The following is a 12,358-nucleotide window of genomic DNA, read 5'->3' on the forward strand; positions in this document are numbered from 1 at the left end:
AGATTTCTTCCAACTAAACTTTTTGTGACTAGAGAGGGGTCCGTGTAGTGAAGTGAGATGTTTCATCGGCCAAAAGATGTTGAAAGAATGGCTTTTTGTGGTGACAAACACTGCGCTCAGAGCTTTTTGACGAACTTTCCTAATGAGCCATGACACATGGAAATCAAAAACACAGGCTTTGAGAGCGCGCACTTTTTTTTTTTTTTTTGCTTTCTCTTTTGTTTATGAAAAGCAGTTTCCTAGTCATGTAAAACAGGCCAGAATGCCACAATACCCAGAATTTACCATAGCCGATAGAAAGGGCGGCAGAAGTTAACACATTATTTTATAGCTGTGATGATGTTTTTAACTTCAAACAACCAGAAAAGAACTTGAAAAATTAGTAACATTTAATGAGATACATTCAATTTAATTGTGCAACATTTGTCGATTGTTAATGCTCTATTCCAACATTACACCAACGCCAATTTTGTCCAAATGTGCATGACGGTTTCCATGCTTCCTGTGGGGCTAATTGCACTTCATTCAACGTACCTTAAGCTAATAAATAAAACTTCTCCGTGTAGCTCTCGCTAGACGTTTAAAGGAGGGAAAACAAGGATCTATTTTATCAAATCATAAACAACAGAAAATATTTGTTTTTTAAAAAGCAACAGAAATCAACAAGTACCCTGAAACACTCCTGCAAAGTGTTTTCCCTGTTTGTTTGGTTTTTCTTTTGATATTCATGAAGTCAGACCTTTTTGCCCAAAGAGGAAAAATTCTCAGAGGATTTATGTTGACGGATGGAGACGCAGTCACACATCAGTCCTTCAGAACACCTGTCCTGCAAGTTCTTTACAAAGTTTGTGAGTGTGTGTGTTGACTGTTTACTCCTTGTGTGTCTTTAGTCTGTTGGGCCTATAGAGGGGGAGTTGGGAGGGCCGACTCCTTCAGAGGAAATCTAGGCTAGGAAGCCAAGTCCTTCATGGAAGGGTGGCAGTGAAACATCGCCACAAACTCTGAGTCCTCTCTGTCCCGCAATCCCCCTCCTGCCATCAGCCCCGTGGAGGTGACCTCACAGTGCCGAGGCTGTGACCGGGTGGATGGAGTCGCGGTTGGCCGCCATACTCTTGAAGGCCAGCGGAGTGGTGATGTCACAGCTGTGGGGAGAGAGAGCACTGCCACTGGCCAGCTGCCACGTGGGGCCGGTCACATAGGCCGACGTGGTGGCGCTGTACCCCATGTAGGGTGACACTTGGGTGGGATGGTGGTAGGGAGGGATGCTGGGTGCTGTGACATAGCTGTTCACTGTGGGCAATCCATTCGGCATCTGGTAATGGAAACAAAAAATAATAAATCTTAATTAATGAGTGGAAATAATCTGAGTGAAATTCCCCTTTTGGGGTTGATAAGAAGACAATTATTTTTCACATTTCCTTTTTTCAGACTAAATAATTACTGCTACACATTTCTTTTTTTAAATTCACTGTATAAAAGAAAACCCCTTACACACACACACACACAAACAAACACACACAAGCAGCTGTAGAATTAGGTGAAAGTGATGTTGGTTGAGTTACAACCAGCAGATTTTAGTTTAACTTCACAGCCACCACATAAAAATCTCATTTTCCCAGTTTCGATGAAAGTCTGAATGGTCAGTTATGCGCGCTCATGCTCCTGGAACACATTAAACAGGAATAAAAACCAAACGTGCATTAGTGTACGGGACGGTGGATGTTCCACCAGCAGCTCGATGCACCGACAGGAGAGCCACAAAACAGATGTCATGATAGGCTGAGAGAGAAAAGGCAGGAAGGGGGAAAATATGATCGAGAGTGGAGCGTTGGGCTCAAAGTAAGAGCGGGATTGTGTCTCTGGCACAGTGACAGGAGTTAACTTGAGTGTTTCACTCAAACATTTGGATCTGTTAATGGGTGGTCTATAAGTCCCAAAACTGATTTTACAACCAGGGGTTTTTCTGCTTCTGTGGCATATTTTTTATTTACTTGCTTAACTGAACGTTTCCTAATGCTTAATAAAAATATGTCTTGTGAAATACTTTTACAAAATTACATTTTGGGTTATGAGAAAAAAAAACTTTTAACTCCCTTCTATGAGCACTTATCTGGTGACTGTTTCTGGGTTTTTGAAGGGTTTTTGTATTTGCTGATTTTTGACTCAAAGCCAGCCAACCCAATTATATTTTATTAAGTCCAAATTTTGCATTGTGCTATGTTTCTTCTCTAATTAAAATAAATATAAATAAATAAATATGTTTCACAATTACACACACACTGACAGTTTTTCTTCAGCTTGCATAGTTGATTGATTAGTTTATTTTGATTATGGTAGGACAAAATAGTCAACAAAATGATAGAAAATAATAAACATAAGTAACAGAAATTACACACTATTGAGTAGCAATAGTAGACCGACTCAAGTTCGGTCCTAAATAAAGTAGGAAGAAGCATAAACTTCAAAGATCCTCCTTCAGTTGCTGCAGTCATTTCTTAGTGTCCCAAATATTTTATTTTCTGAACCCTTAAAATTGCTAAAGATTCTGATTAAAACATTTTTTTTATCTTCATCCTAATTTGTTACTTTACATTTTCTTGATTCAGACCTCAAACTAAACGTCCTCTAGATCCCAAGGTTTAGATCCCAAACTATTAGTTTAAACATTTCTGACCCGGTTCAGCCTTTTTTTAAATTCTGGATGTTTCAGTTAATTTTAAGATATTATCGGATCAGCTCCGAGCTGGCGCGTGCGTTTAAAGCTCTAACCTGTTTCAGTGTTGCTGCCCATGTCAGAGAAAACCCAAAGAGTCCCAAAGGTGCAACTGATCAGCACCTGCAGGCTACAAGTTTCCAACCGCAGTCTTTGGCCTCACACACACACACACACGCACACACACTATCACACACAAGCAAAACATGTGATTTATCTAATTTAGGCCTGCTGATAATTAACAAAACAAACAAACAAAAAACATTCAGAATTTTAGGGTACAGAAACAAAATCTTGTCACTTTTTCTTATTTTACTTTTTTTTCCAGTTTTTGCAAACTGAGTTTGAACGGGACGTTTTCAGGATCAGAACACCTCTTTTCACAAACATCTAAAAGCTGTTTGTGAAATATAAAAAAAAACCTCCGTGATTAATCAGAAGACACAGATAACTCTCAATCCTGCTTCATCGATCCTAGCCTTGAGTATAAATTATGTAATTTATTCTTGTTTTCTGCTTTATTGGCTCGCTTGTTTTTTACAGACAGATAAACTTAATGTGTGAACGCGCCTGAACTAACAGCTATGTGGGTTTCGTTGTTGTTGTTGTTTGTTTTATTTATTTTTTTTGTTTTTCCTTTTTATGAAATAAAAGCGAAAAATAATTCGCGATATAAAAAAAAATATGAAACTTCATATTTCGATCGATGTGCGCCCTGTCAAAATAAGAGAGAACAGCAGCACGCATGCGCTCACGTAGGCCCCCGTTATCATCACATCTCGGCATTTATCGGGTTAAAAAAACAAAACAAATATATATATATATATATATATATATATATATATATATCAAATAAAAAAACAGACGTGTAAAATAAAGTTGCTTTCCTCAATATTTATGTATATATAGAAAACAATAAAAGTACAAACATTTCTTACAAAGTCTAACTGAAGAAAATCTTGGACGGTTTTGTCCATGCATATATGCTAATATTAATTGTTATATTTTTGAACTTGTCAGTGCAAATAAATTCATATCTTCACGTTTAGTCCTGCTGTAATGTCCTCTTAGGCTTAATGCTCCAGGCTGTTATTTTCACACATTTCTTAAGGTTCAGTGGCTCAGTCACTGCTGCACCAAAACCATCCCATTAAAATCCATGTGTGCTGGAAGAATTTAGCAAGAAACCAAACTGAGACCAGCTCGTTTTTATGAGTCCAAATTATGTCTTAGAATAACTGAATGTTTCAGTTAATTAAATTAAACTAATAGATTGGCTTCTCAAAACGTTTGGGCTTCTTAGTTATTAAAGAATCAATGCAGTGATCATTCCTAAAAGCCCTGACAGAGTAGCAAGACCTACAGGAAGTGCTGCCGTTAAAGATAAAATTAAAAAAAAGCGAGTTGAGGAAACATTTCCAGTCCACGCTGCAATTCAAATAAAATAGAAACAAAAAAAGGCAGATGACTTGAGGTTACAAAAAGAGGGAAAAAAAGAAAGTCGTGTCCACTTTTTTTTTTTTTTTTTTTTTTTTTTACCTGTGTGTATTTTGCTTCAGGTTCTAAATGCGCCTTATCCGTGCCATTGACTAGTGGAGAGCTCGATGCTGGAAAATTACTCCTGTTTATAGCGCTCCATTCTTCTAGTTTGGCGCTGCAAAAGGGCGGACTGTCACTAACTGGGGGGTGAGAAAGACAGAGAAGAACAGGAAAGTCAGGAAGGAGGTTTTAAGAATTGGAGGAGAAAAAAAGCGCAGCTCAGGCCGCTGATACTCATCCATCCACCCATTCGTCCATCCATCCACCCATTCATTCATCCATCCATCCATCCATCCATCCATCCATCCATCCATCCATCCAACCATCCATCAGCCGCAGGTTGCATAAGACAATAAATCCCGCGTGCCTATTTGTCATCTTGAACGCGCTCAGGTGTATGAAGGTTTTTGGTATTGTCTCTGCTCCTTGTTCATTAAAACAGCAAAAACTAAAAACTGTTAAATTTAGAACTTAACCAAAATTAGAATCTATTAATCTGATACTATGAGAAAATGTCTTTACAGTTGTCATTAAAAAATATTCTTTGCGTGTACTGTTATTATTAATCTAATCCCCTAATTGATGTTTTAATCTTAAGAAAAAAGAAAAATGATTCGTCTTTTATTTGGTAATCTTTTAGGCTGAAAATGCTGTTTTGTGAAGATCAGATAAAAATTGTAAGATCAGCTGGGTCAGAGGCGCTACAGTTGATCCAAACACGGTGGGGAAAAAAAGACATGACTTTCTTCTTGTGCGTAATGGTTTGTAAAATACAAGCTTTACCCTAAACCTACAAAAATTATTTTAAAAATTATGTTATATAAGCTGCATTAATATGTTTCAGTTAAACTAATTTTGCATGTGTTGCTCGTGCCTTAAAGTTTGTGTATTTGCATGTGCGCGTTAAAACTCCAAAATCCCAAAAAGAAATTTGACTTAATCAACCCGCGCGTCGTAGTTTGACCACCTGCCACTTTTCATAAAATCTGAATTTTTTTTTAATCATCTGATTGTTGAAATCAGTGCAAATCACGGCACCAAACGAACTCCACGCACATCTGCTAATAATTTGGAAAGATGCGTAAAATGTTTAGAAACAACACATCCTCCTGTTGTGAGGACATATGTGGGCCTTAGATTTGTCCTGTTTGATTTTTCGAGCGGGACTTTGGGTGTGGAGAGGAGCCCTGACAGCAGAAGGCTTCACGAGGCGAGCTGACACAACTTCCCCTCCTGCTTCTGGTAAACAAGCTCTCAGAAAAGCCCCTCTCACACCACCGAGCCGACCATTAACACTGATTTATGCCGGATCCTGTTTCACTGTTTCCAAAACACCAGCGGTCGTGTTGAGCGCAAAGCTAGAAGTGACCTGTGCCTGCATGCGTGGAGTCTGCACTACAAACACAGCCCGTTTTTACGCAATAAGAGGGCCTGAGTCTCCAAGTTTAATAATCAGAAATATTCCTGTAAGCCTTCTGTTTTCCTTTAAATATATATCATCAATCAATCCTCCCCACAGAGACCTGCATGGAAGTTTTTAACCATTTTTTTTACCTCACAGTCGCAGTGTAGCCAAAACTAAAGCTGATTAAATGTGGTGCAATAAGTAACCGTCTCGTGCTTACTTTGTTGCTCTGTTATAGACCGAATCCCCAGAATATCTGTGACAGAGTGCGAAGAAGGCCATATCCTGTGCATCATGTGTCCAGGAAGGGTGGGCATGCCCGGGGGAGTGGGCACTTTTGAAGCAGGGTATGAGTACAAGTGGTTGTAGGGTATCGTTGGCTGCGGCGGTGGATGAGGCGCCTGCTTGCCCGACTCGTACTGGCTCTGCTGGGACAGGTTCCCGATCTTGTTCCGGAGGATCCGGCTGATGGAGCTGACGGAGGGCAGGTTGAACTTGTCGCACACCCCGTCCGCCAGTAGCCTGTCCCGGATCTCCCAGGCGAAAATGCCCGGGTCTCTCTGCTTGTATGTCCGTATGTGCTTGACGACGGTGGGTGTGGTGACGCGCGGCTTGCTGCCTCCGATGGCCCCCGGGAGGATGGACCCGGTCTCGTTGTAGCGGGCCAGGATCTTGCTCACGCAGCCGTGGGAGACGCGCAGCTGGCGGCTGATGTCACAGGGTCGAATGCCGAGCTGGGCCAGCTCCACGATCCGGAGCCGGATGGCGTTGGGGAGCGGCCGGCCGTTTACGAAAACACCTCCGAGCTGGTTCACCTCACCGAAGGCTGGTTCTGGTGTGGAGACCAAACACAAAGGAGGGACAAGAGTAAGAGAAGACTTAAGGCCCACACACACACACACACACACACAAACTTCTTATACAATAATAATGAAGGAAAGTGTCAACAATCTAATTGTGTTTAATCACTTTAGAGCAAAAGGGTGATTCAAACTTTGCTTTCAATAAATGTTTCCTTCATAATGACCACTTTCATACTGTGATTTATGTGTAATCATTACTGAAAACTAACTGCAGACTCAAAGCTGTCGGAGCACTAACAGCACGAGCTGAACTCCACACGGATGTCCACCACTCGCTGCTAAAACTCGTGCGTAAAAGTCGCCAGATAAATCCCCTGTTCTTGTGTTTTCCTTTTACTTTTATCCACTAAAACATCGGATTTCTCGCTGGATTTCCTAACCGGTTTTTGCATCCCTGTCAGAATAAAACGGAAGGCTCCGACTCTGAACTCACCCATCGTGTTAAAACCGCCTAGTAAGAAAACGGTGTCCGGTTTGCGCGTCCTCCGCGGATCCAACCCAGCGTCCAGCGTGCCCGCTCTTTAAAGTCGCGTTCAAGAAAAAACAAAAATTCTTCTTGTGCTAAAATGAACAAGAGGGGCTAATTCTCTTTCTGTTTCCTGAAGGCGCGTGAGACAGGCTTACATTTCAATCTGTTGAACTCAGGAGGCCGGCCTTCCGAGGAGAGCGCGCCCGCTGGTTGGTCAGACCGACTCCATCTGTGTTTCGGAGCGCGCACAGCTCCGCTGGTATTGGTGGAAACAATTGACATGAGAAGTCAACTAGAATGCCCCCCCCNCCCCCCCCCCCTTCTCCTCCTCCTCTCCCTGACACCGCACCCCCCTCCTCTCCTCCCCACCTGAAAGCTGGGGATAAACTAACATGTTTGCTATTGAGACAAATTGGATAGGTTTTATGCAATATTTGGATCTTCACCCTATGTGGCGCTCGATTAAGAAAGACGAGTAAACAGCTCATACCAGTGATCATATTAAGGAAAACATCTAGAAAAATGTATACGATTTGCAGAAAAGGTGTGGAAATGTCCGCATTTAAATCCCCATTTACCCAAAGCTGCTATCAGCTGGGCTTCCATTTTTAATTTCTGTAAATAATCGTTTCAAAATAAAACATGCAGATGCTTTATCTCAATCATTTGAGTTAAGTTATTTATATTAAAAAACTATATGAAATGATATGATTTGTAATAATATATTTGATGTAACGCAGTGAAAAAAATTGCTAATATTTAAAAATCATCTTCAGGATGATCTCACCTTTTCTACCACATGTTTTTGTATTTAATGTAGGCATCAAACAAAAAATAAATCCTGCAAAATTCAGATTGTTTATGGAAAAACGATCATCTGAGAAAGTTATCATAATTAGACCTATATGAGCATTTTGATGGGGAAGAATGTGTCCAAAAACCAAAAGCAGAACTACTTTAGGATATTTGTATGCAAAATTTAAAATTTTTACTTTGATAGTGGCGTTTTAACTGATCAGTCTCACCTATAAAATGTAAATCTGTTTCAACTGAATCATGGGTTTGCTCACGACAGACCAAAGGTCTTAAATCACATAGCGCGCAGAGAAGCTGCGGGCGTTCAGAGTTTTTTGTGTAAAAATAATTACATATTTTTTAACCTTTGCACAGTCTCCTCTGAGGCACTGGGCGATTCAGAAACTATTATCAGCTTTAGGTATACAGAAATACGTCCTCTGCTCACGTCCAAGCAATAAGAAAGATTTGTTGCGTCCCGACATGAGAACGCAACACCCGGCGCAGCTTTGCACCTTCACTTTCTCCCCGTTGTGACATGTGCTTTGGGTTATCTGCTGTCATATTTTATTTAAAGGCCGCGGCGCGTGACTGACCTTCATCTCTCGCTCTGAAAAGGAGATTCAAACGGCTCTCCTGCACGAGCTGTGCAATTAGGAATATTGTTGGGAAGCTGTGCCGACATGAAACACAGAGGCGGCTCCGAGGGGCCGAGATGTACACAAAACGATGCCCCGGTATTTGTTCCAGCACGCGCAGCTCTGTTTTTCCCACCGTCACGAGGGCTGAAAAGCGAACAAACACGCGCGGTGCAGCTCAAGTGGGCTTCTTCTTGACACGTTTGAGTTTACATGAAGGCTTGTTTGTTTCAAGAAGACCGAAGAAAGGCTTTTTCTTTTTAATTACCACTGCGGGCCCCCCGTCTGCCCACCCTGATCCGTTTTCTGCGTCACGGAGAAAGTTCACGCGGTGGAGAAACGGCCTCAGTTGGTTTCCACTGAGGTGTCTCAGGTCAAAGGTTCTCATCTGAAGCTTTTTTTACACTCCGGGTATTTTGTTTATTATTATTATTATTATTATTATTATTATTATTATTATTATTATTATTATTATTATTATTATTATTATTGTTGTTGTTGTTGTTGTTGTTGATAATAACAATAACTATATATTTTACGGGGGTAATCTCACCATGTATTGTTCCTCTGATAAATAACGCTTCACTAAAACCTGGAACCTGGAAATATCCACACGATAAGAGCTGGTTGCAAAAGGAACGCAGTGAATAAAACCCTGTAATTCAGAAGAAAAAAAATCTTGCTGAGTTAATAGAAGCTCAATATTATTGTTATTTGAACTGAAATTTCTCACTGCTCAAAACGAAACCAGGGCCGGTCAATAATAATTTCTAATCATAATAATGTTATAAATTATTATTAAAAAATAGTTAATTTTGTTTATCAGAATGGAAACAGCTTTTTTATTTTCTCCCCGAAATATAAAACTGAAGGATTTGTTTGTTTGTTTGTTTTGTTTTGCCAACATGTGTTGTTTTCGGGTCTAAAAGTCGACACTAATTGTCCGTACTGCCCGTGAAGGCATCATGCCTCGTCCCAGATAATTTATGCAGCGATGGCCTCAGAGCTGTTAGAAGATGCTCTCTGTTCAGTCTGAGGTAAACTCTGAGCAGGTGCAAAGTTTTTACATTTAAAAAAAAATACTTAACGAAAGACAAAAAACACTTTTCAACACTGGAAGATCATCAATATTTACTTTTATTTACAGTTTATTGCAGTTTATGAAGGCTACGGATGGAAGGTAGCCTCATTACTTCATGTTTAACTGAGAAACTAAACTAAACTCTTTATTTCAACAACATGACAACATACAGTGCATGTTGTTTGCTTTGAGATCTCGTCCTGCTTGACTTTTTATTCGAGCCATATGGAGCTTTCCCTACAGAACCTTTCTGACCACGTGCTGTGGATCAGACGGCAGAATCCTCCACTCTACGTCACGTGGCTTTGTATAAATATTATTTTATTTGTTTACAGATTTCATCCAGTTGGAACTTTACCAACTGGATGCTGAATCCATCAGAACCACTTGTTCTTAATGGTTGTTAAGCGGTTGATTTTGCTCACGTGACTGTCTCTCGTGAATGCAGGCCATAAAGAAAGGTCACTCTCAGTGAAAATAAGACCAAATAAATTGTTTGTTGTTTCCCTCGCAGGACTACACAAACTAAAGGAGTTTTGAATCTGTAGATGTTCTGGCTGACACACCTTTCCCGAAGCTGATTGATGGAAAATACACGCAGCTTTAAACCTTCGAGTCGCGCATTGATGCTCTTCATGTGAGGAAAAAATGCATCACACTGAAAACAGATCCGTCTTTGACTGAACCTGAGCGGCTGGAATCTAAAACACTGATTTAGAAAAATACACTGTCGAGTTTCTGAGGACATCAATTTGTTTATGCGTCCGTCCATCCATCCATCCATCCATCCATCCATCCATCCATCCATCCATCCATCCATCCATCCATCCATCCATCCATCCATCCATCCATCCATCCATCCATCCATCCATCCATCCATCCATCCATCCATCCATCCATCCATCCATCCATCCATCCATCCATCCCATCCCGCGGGTGTTTCTGGATCAATAAATCTGATCACACTTCCTGGCGGATTTCGGTCCCTCCTGGTTCCTCCATCATTCCCCTCAGCACTTCGCAGCTTTCTGTAACTTGAGTTTGGTCTAACCCGTCGTTTGTGGTAAATAAAAACGAATAACTGCTTTACTACTATTTACATAACTACTATAAAACCTACCTGGAATTTAAAACTTCTCACCTTTTAGCTCGAAAATTAAGCTCTTGACTTTTTTTTTTTGTTAATCATGATTTTTATTTGTTAATCACGCACTGACCGAAATATTGCAAAACATCTAAAACTGTGCAGCAAGATTTATGTATTCAAAATCCTTAAAATCTGGTATTTATACAGAAAAAATGCCAATATAAAGAGTGCAGTGAGAAGGATGTGACAGATGAACAGATGCGCTCTGTTTGTCAGCCAGCATCAGTTAATCGCGCCTTTAAGCCGATTAATCGGTGAAGTTTTATTCTCTCCTTCATTTTACCTCATGTCTGAGCTACTAAATATTTCCCCTGAGCCACTCAGGTTTCAGCTTCGTGTCGTTGATGAACAGGTAAATACATAACAAACAAGTTGCTACACTTGATAAACAAACAAAATTTAAAGCCCTTGTTTTATTTGCTTTATGACACAAAACCTAACATTTAGATGTTTTCGGTTAGTTTAATAGCTAAGTTGCTGTTGTTTTTTAAGGTCTAACTTCAATTATTTTATTTTATTAAAAGTGCAAAACTATTCAATACAGTTTTGAAAAATAAAAGCAAAGAAAAATCTAACTTGTTAAAGTGTCTGAGGCGTTAAGATGCTCCTATTAGATCATTATTGTACAATGTGGGGGATATATAAGCCTCTTCTATTTTTATTTTAAAATAGAGAAAAATAAAACAAGAACACATTATTATTATTATTATTATTATTATTATTATTATTATTATTATTATTATTATTATGCTATGGGCATTGAACACATTTGTATTATTTACGTTTTATTTTGATGCCATCATTATTTTTCTATATTATTCATTTCATTCGCGTTCATTGGCTGCACTCTGTCACGTGATGCATCACTGTACCTTTTTGTTTTTGTGTCTAAATATATTTTTAAAGAGAAAAAAAAAACATTCAGACAGTTTTGTTTAAGTGACTTTCTTTCTGCACCTTTCGGCCGCAGAGCCGCACAGGCTGCAGAAAGCAGCAGAGCTGTGTGTCTTTGCGTGCGTGCGTGTGTGCGTGCGTATGTGTGTTTGTGAAAGAAAAAAAAGAAAAAGATTGCTCCCAGTTGCCGGTTTAATGTTCCCAGTATGATCCTGTGGGAAATCCCAGTCACCACTAATGACTTATTATGAAGACGCGCGCCGTGATTTCTTGTCTCAGAGGGGCTGGGGGGTCTGCTATCTCACATTGACTGTCCCCAAACGGACATGCGCAGTGAGAGGAACAACAGACCCATCCCGCAGTCATTTATCTCGGTTGTTAAGGAGAAGGAACTGATCTGATCTAAATAAAATGCGACTATGTGGATCTTTAATGTGTGTTTTTAGAGAAACCTTATCGGCTCACCTCTGCAGCCGCCATTAAAGTCTGTCTGCAGGTTGGCACTTCTTCTTCTCGACTCAGGAACTTTATTTCGGCCTTAATGAGGACGAACGCAGGTTAACGACGCATGTTTCAGAGGCCAGGCCCGGCTTTCAACGGAGAGGGCCAAAAAGCAGCAATATTTACGACACTTCGGAGCATACATCACTTTGACATCTGTTCGTCTGGCACCTGGCATCCATTAGTAATAAATATTCCAATCCGCCCTCATTGTCCCGAGCTAAGGATACCGGAGGGGGGAAATGGATAGCCTGACCTTTGTGCGCTTTTTACGCGGCGCATGTCTGCGCAGAGACCCGCGTGTTGATGCACA

At 40.3% G+C, this 12,358-nt stretch overlaps 1 protein-coding gene across 1 annotated transcript; it reads right to left on the reverse strand.

The window, feature by feature from the left end:
- Positions 1–371: 371 nt before the first annotated feature.
- On the reverse strand, positions 372–7,150 carry pax9 (paired box 9). Its single transcript, XM_017421482.3, has 4 exons — positions 6,954–7,150; positions 5,878–6,489; positions 4,253–4,392; positions 372–1,312 (listed from the first exon to the last, which is right to left on the reverse strand). Exons 1-4 carry the CDS (start codon positions 6,955–6,957, stop codon positions 1,058–1,060), a joined length of 1,011 nt encoding a protein of 336 aa, XP_017276971.1. The 5' UTR covers positions 6,958–7,150; the 3' UTR covers positions 372–1,057.
- Between the last annotated feature and the right edge of the window lie 5,208 nt (positions 7,151–12,358).

This window comes from Kryptolebias marmoratus, linkage group LG10, assembly GCF_001649575.2.
Source record: "Kryptolebias marmoratus isolate JLee-2015 linkage group LG10, ASM164957v2, whole genome shotgun sequence".
Classification (NCBI taxonomy): domain Eukaryota; kingdom Metazoa; phylum Chordata; class Actinopteri; order Cyprinodontiformes; family Rivulidae; genus Kryptolebias; species Kryptolebias marmoratus.